This window comes from Hemiscyllium ocellatum, chromosome 8, assembly GCF_020745735.1.
Source record: "Hemiscyllium ocellatum isolate sHemOce1 chromosome 8, sHemOce1.pat.X.cur, whole genome shotgun sequence".
In the NCBI taxonomy this organism is placed as follows: Eukaryota; Metazoa; Chordata; class Chondrichthyes; order Orectolobiformes; family Hemiscylliidae; genus Hemiscyllium; species Hemiscyllium ocellatum.
In genome coordinates, this window is record NC_083408.1 from 89,518,779 (window position 1) to 89,525,800 (window position 7,022).

Sequence of the window (7,022 nt, forward strand, 5' to 3'; positions counted from 1 at the left end):
TAGGCAAGTGGGACTAGTTCAGTTGGGGACTATGTTCAGTATGGATTGGTTGGACCAAAGTCTATTCCATGCTCGGTGACTCTAGGAGTCTATGTTACCAACACAACTGATAATGGCTTATTCCTTTTCCAATATGAGTCTTTATGAAATCCTCCTTATGAGGAGGAGTTGTGTCTGCCTTCCCTTCCTGACAGCCCAATATTTATTGGCAGCCACTAGTCTAATAAACTACAAATTTAAACCAAGTTCTATCACATTTTAGCACAAAGAATTAATCATGTTGTCGTGAAATATTACTAACTACAGAAAACTAAACATTGCAGTACAGCTGAGCGCAGTAAACATTTCATCTCAGTGGATCATAAGATTAAATTCCCATTATTTTGTAAATATCAGTATTAATCTATGATATGGTGTAAATAACCTGTTCAGTACAGTACCATTACATTGCAATTCCCTCTGATGTATAGTTGTGAACCAGCAAGCATGTCAAATGAAAGTTAAAAAGCCTTCAGTAATAAAGCAGAGCAAAGCATATGTTAATGCAGGTGCAAACCTCTAGACACTCCCTCCTAGTAATATAAATTATCATCAACAAATATTCTAACAACTTGGCAAGTAGCTCATTTATTTCCCTGTGCATCACTGTTAAATATTGGTTTAAAAGTCATCCATAACAATTGATGTTGGCTTGTATCGAATATTGATATTTTGTATACATTTTGGGAAAGCCCCCTTTAGTTGAGCATGCACAATCACTTTAAAGCTGTATTTCCTTTATATGTTGTAAAAATTACGTGAAAATTCCATCAATGCAACATAAACAAAATTTGTAAGTCCAACAAGTTACAGTTTTTGTAATACAGATCCTGGTTGATAAAAGGGGGATTCAAAGAAATAAATGCTATTTTAACTTCGGCAGAATAAAACTGAGGATAGATATTGTGTAGTTGTAGCATGCAAACTGCATGAGTATGAAGAATTTCGTCAATAACTATGATATTATACAGGAAACTAACTGCAATGATATTCACCAAAGAGTGAGAACTGCCACTGGGAAGTACTTTCATGTTACTACCTCCAATATAACAGTAACCAGATGCAAACTTCGTTTCAGAACACTTCAGAAATTCTAATTATGTTATTTCTTTATTAACACTTAAATGTATTTGGCATCAGAGAGCAGAATTGTTTTTCCCTGCCTTACAGAATGGGAAGCTAACAGTACAACTTGGGTCAGCTGGTTCGTGTAAAAGACTATCATACTCAAACTTGTACCCATGTCATTTAAAGATTGTGAGCACAGAAGTATTAGCTTGAGAAGGATCTGTATTCATGAATAAAGCTTTGGTTGAATATCTTTGAGAAAATTTTTTTCCGTGTGACCTTGGTAAACCTATCTTAATGCATTGAGCTTACAGTTTTGCGACAATTATGTACCACATAGAGTAAATTACTAGCCCGTTGGTAGTAACTTGTTAAAAATTCACTTTGTCAAATATTGTTAAAGGCTTTTTATAAACTTATTCAAACAAACTTCTAAACTTAGACATGAGCAGGAAGGAGAGCTGAACATAATTGAGAGAATTTATATATCTAGATTTTGGATCTCAAAGTCAAGATTTTGATTTTTTTTTGTTCCAACATTCTTGTAATGAATGTTTTGACTTGGGAGAATTGATATTTACCAACCTTGGCCAAAATGTGATTGGATTCAAATCTTTTTTGTTAATAAGAAGATGGAGTAGATTTTGTTTAGCTCATTAATGGTATGTGGGCTACACTGGCCAACATATATTGCCTATTCCTAAATGTCCTTGAGAAGGTGGTAGTGGTTTGCTTTTATGAAGCACTGCAGTCCATGGAGGCTAAGTATACCAAAGTGGTGTTCAGAAGAGTGTGCCAGTCTATGAACAATTTATTCCCTTGTTCTTTCAGATTTATGGATTGCATTATAAAGGCAAGATGGTGATGATGGTCTTCCTCAGTTGGACTAGGCCATAAGTTTCCCACACCCATTAATACTACACTGCACCCAAGTAACACAATGGCACTGTCATGCCCTACTCACAAATTAAACTTTTTTTGTGCATAGCATGGTGTTCTGCAGCATTTAAATGTTCTTTTAGCCACCCTATTTGAAAACTAGCAAAATGTCACATATGGAGATAGGCAAGTTGAAATATCAGATGTACATTGGATTCATTGGAAAGATTACTAGCTGCATTTAGAATAACATAGCTTAAGCACCAGTTCTGTTTTTACATTTGAGAACTCTTTAGACTTATCCTGTGTGTATACCTGAATAACCTGGCTATAGAGAGATTGGTGGGTGCCTATTTGACAAAAATAACACACTTGACTAACTGAACTGCTTTTAGCTAATGGAAAATTGATAAAAGTGGATACCTTCGTGACAGTATGATCAACTATGAGATAACTCCATAATCCCCTCCTTCAGGCTGTGCAGTTACTTATGGAACTTCATAATTAGACTGAATTATTATGTGGAGAACATTTGTCTAATTGTGAAACATTTTGTGTTGTTAGCGGTCAGATATCTGAAGCATTCTTTTGCTGTGTGTCATCTTTGTTTATGAGGTGATATTTTCCGATTACCTAGGTGACGCGGAAAATTGAAGTTCTGTTATGGCGGTCTGGACTTGAGTGTGTGTTAGGAGTTTTGAGTCATTATAAATGTAGCACGGAAGAGCATAATTATGAGGCAGGTTTTGTTAAAAAGCACCACAGTGCTTTTGCAGTCCAGCTAGCCAAATGACAGTCAAGATGTACCTGCATGTAGTGCAATCTTTTATGTTGACATTTTAAGATCAAATGCTTTATCTCCATAAAGCTTAACATTGTTTATAAAAAGAGACATAGGCTAAAACTCTCCTCTATTTACAATGCTGGTTCTGCAGAAAGCACAAAGACAATCCAAAGATGTGCAGGGTAGGTGAATTGGCCAAGCTAAGTTTCCCATAGTGTTCAGGGTTGTGTAGATTAGGTGCATTAGTCAGGAATAAATATAGGATAAGAGGGTAGGCGAATGAGTCTGGGTGGGTTATTCTTCAGAGGGTTGGTGTGGACTTGTTGGGCCAAAGGGTCTGTTTCTACACTGTAGGGATTCTAATACTCCTCTGCTAGACATTGAAATTCAGACTACATATTTTCTTATTTCCTCTAAGGATCTGTATTTGCCTATAGTTGTTTACTTTGGGCAAACAAGGTGTGAGGTGCTGAAATATAAGAGTAGTCCAACAGAACATGTCCCTCATAGGGCTGTTAAGAGGGCTCAGGGAGTTTTAGGCTGCTTGTTATACCTGTTGCATTTACTCTGGAGGTACCTACCAATCAAATTTGACAACAAGAGAAATGCTTTTTCTCTTTTTCCGAATTGTCTTTCCCCCTGCTTCTGTTTTTCTTAGAATTAGAGTCCCTGCAGTGTGCAAAGCGGCCATTTGGCCCAACAAGTCCACATCAACCCTCTGATCAATCCAGATCCATTCCCTACACCGATTATTCTAGACTTCCCCCAATTAATGCACCTAGCCTACATATCCCTGAATGCTATGGGTAATTTAGCATGGCCAATTCACCTAATCTTTGGACTGTGGGAGGAGACCAGAGCACCTGGAGGAAACCTACACAGACACGGGGAGAATGTACAAACTCCACACTGACAGTCACCCAAGGATGGAATTGATGTGGCACTGTGAGGCAGCAGTGCGAACCATTGAGCCAACGTGCCACCCCGAGGGGTATTATGGAGTACAATGTTTAGGAAACAACAGTATTTAAATCTCTATGTAAAAGACTGTTATTATACATGAGTCCAAATTCCAATGTAGTCTTTCAGATACTAAATTAGCTACATGCATTTCCTACTATCATCAGTGTGGATGAGTTTGAGATATCAGAATTTGTTTAGGTTCGATCTAGCTACAAACAGAATGACAATAAAGATTAGATTACTTACAGTGTGGAAACAGGCCCTTCGGCCCAACAAGTCCACACCGACCCGCCGAAGCGAAACCCACCCATACCCCTACATTTACCCCTTACCTAACACTACGGACAATTTAGCATGGCCAATTCACCTGACCCGCACATCTTTTTGGACTGTGGGAGGAAACCGGAGCACCCGGAGGAAACCCACGCAGACATGGGGAGAACGTGCAAACTCCACACAGTCTGTCGCCTGAGTCGGGAAATGAACCCGGGTCTCAGGCGCTGTGAGGCAGCAGTGCTAACCACTGTGCCACCGTGCCGCCCAACTTCAAACAAACAATGCAGTTGGATGATATTTAAGTGATTATGTGAGCAATGTATAAACTTACAACAATGTCACATATGCAATTCTGTTTGAGAGGAAGAGATGTAAGTGAGGGAAACACAATGAAGTCTAGTCCAAAATACGACATGCTAAGTTTTTGATATGATTTACGGTATAGAAATAGGCTTTTCAACTCAATAAGCCAATGCTATAGTTTGTACCAAAGTCAAATAATTTTTATTTAAATTACTGAAATATTTTGAATAGAATTGTTTTATTCATAGACAAATAATCGATAAGAAGTTATTTTTCTTAGACTGAACTCTGATGTGCAGAGATGGTTGTAACTGCACAGCACAGGTGTCAGCTGTGAAAGTTCATTACTTGGTCTGCCAGCTGTGCTGGTTCTCTGCTGCTTTTTTCTTATCTCCCATGTGATACCTACTCTTCCACTTTCCTCCTGTTTTAAAGTACCGTTGTTTTTGAGATTTTTTTTCCCCAAAGTTCCAAAACACTACAAAGGCTGTAATTACTGCTCCAAAACTTCAAGGAAATCAGCTCTAACACTGAAATAAAAACTCAAAAAAGGAGTAACTCTTACATCCACAATTTTCTCCTGTCATCCACCTGGATTACCCAGAATCCTTTTAGAAAGATGTAAGGCGCTACATTTTGGTAGGGCAAATCAGGCAGGATTTAAACACTTATGGTAAGGTCCTGGGGAGTGTTGCCAAACAAAGAGACTTTGCAATGCAGGTTCATAGTTGCTCGAAAGTGGAATCTCAGGTAAGCAGGGTAGTGAAGAAAGTGTTTGGTATGCGCGTCTTTATTGGTCCGTGCATTGAGTACAGGGGTTAGGAGGTCATGTTGCAGGACATTGGTCAAGCCACTGTTGGAATATTGCATTTAATTCTGATCTCCCTGCTATAGGAAAGATGTTGTAAAGTCTGAAAAGGTTTGGAAAAGATTTACAAGGATGTTACCAGATTTGGAAGGTTGAGCTATAGGGAGAGGCTGAATAGTCTGGGGCTGTTTTCCCTGGAGTGTCAGAAGCTGAGGGGTGAGGTGTATAAAATCATGAAGAACATGGATAAGGTGAATAGTCAGGGTCTTTTCCTAAGTATAGAGGATTCCAAAATTAAAGGACATAGATTTAAGGTGAGAGCAGAAAGATTTTAAAGGGACATAAGGAGCAACTTTTTTCATGCAGAGGGTGGTTTGTGTATGAAATGAGCTGCTTGAGGAAGAGGTGGAGACTGATAAAATGACAACATTTCAAAGGCATCTGGATGGATACATGAATAGGAGGGGTTTAGAGAGACATGGGCTAAATACTGACAAATGGGACTGGATTAGGATATCTGGTCGGCATGAACGAATTGGACTGAAGGGTCTGTTTCTATGCTGTCCAACTTTATGACTCTAGACTCTAAGTTACAACTGAGACTGGGATATGTCACATAATAAGATTTATTGCTTTAAAATGGTAGGCATCCTTTGGTTTTAACAACGGTTCACAAAGATGAATTACCTGAAATATTGAACTTGGTTGTCAATAATTCCATATGACAACTTCTAAATTTCTCACATCTCACACTAAAATTGTTTATGTATAAATCTAATAAATCAGACTTCAGTTTAGGCTTGCTTTTTGTGTCCCCCAGGACAATTCATAAACTTTTTAACTCATGTCTTTTAAAATGGGTACAGTGTATTGTGGCTGAAGCAGGGATTTTTCTGATTAATGAGGTTAAAGCTCTTGAGCCAGTTTTGTGATGGAGCTTTTTTTTTTAAACTTTGCCCACGGAGCAATTGTACAATTTATGATATACAATGGGTTAAAACATCATCAGTGGTACATGGAATTACTCAAAGCTGTCACTTTAAGAAGCATATATGTATATTAACAAAAGTAAAAATAAGTTGCAGGCATTATATTCAACCAAGGTGAATGTGCAAAATGGAGGAGATGTATATGATTAACCAGTTTAGTGGAGCAATCCATAAACTGTGCTTTTTCTTCATTTCCAATGTGAAAAGCACGTATCTGTTCAAACATGGTAAATCTATCCCTCAACAGCAGACTGCAGTTACTGAAAGCAGATTCATACATTGTTTCTCAGTCAGAAGATTATATTAAAATGATTAGCATTGTTGATGGGGCATTGGCAAGTAACATCACCATAAATAACTAGAGATTATTCCATTTTTGTTGCAATAAGAGTTTTTTAATGTCAAGTCATGCTATTCCAGTTTAGAAATGCTCCAGCAACATGCCAAGACTTATGAATCAAGTTGTAGCTAAAGAGCCTAAATGTTTAGTTAATTAGATGATATCGTAATACATAGTAATAACTAGGAAAAATATGCAAAAGAGGTATAAGACTCAATTAGACAGTTGCAGTTACCTGGTATAGTAATAAATCTTTCCAGAAGTGAGTTTGCAAGTCTGAGAGTAACTTACACAGGACACATATCAGGCAAGAACAAGTGTTGTCAAATGTTGCCATTATTGCACAGACAGCAAAATATTGACTCATTGGATGCTATTAGGTAGCATAAAACAAACTTTGAAATAATTTTAAAAGTTACTTCAATAATGAGGGAAATTTAAAGAAAACATATCTAAGTTAGTCCCTGAAGAGATTACTTCACCACAGACCAGTTTTCATCTAGTAAGCAGCAACGGTCACTAGGCGTGCTAGTCAGGAAATCATAGGTCCATAGGGCTGGATGTTGCATTGCT

The 7,022-nt window shown here is 37.8% G+C and overlaps 1 protein-coding gene across 1 annotated transcript in view; it reads right to left on the reverse strand.

Moving 5' to 3' along the window:
* The window catches only part of gphb5 (glycoprotein hormone subunit beta 5), a 36,938-nt gene extending 33,477 nt beyond the window's left edge, over window positions 1-3,461 (reverse strand). Inside the window, exon 1 of the mRNA XM_060828989.1 lies at window positions 3,352-3,461. Within this exon, the coding sequence (XP_060684972.1) occupies window positions 3,352-3,461 (110 nt within the window). The remainder of the gene's footprint in view (window positions 1-3,351) is intronic.
* Between the last annotated feature and the right edge of the window lie 3,561 nt (window positions 3,462-7,022).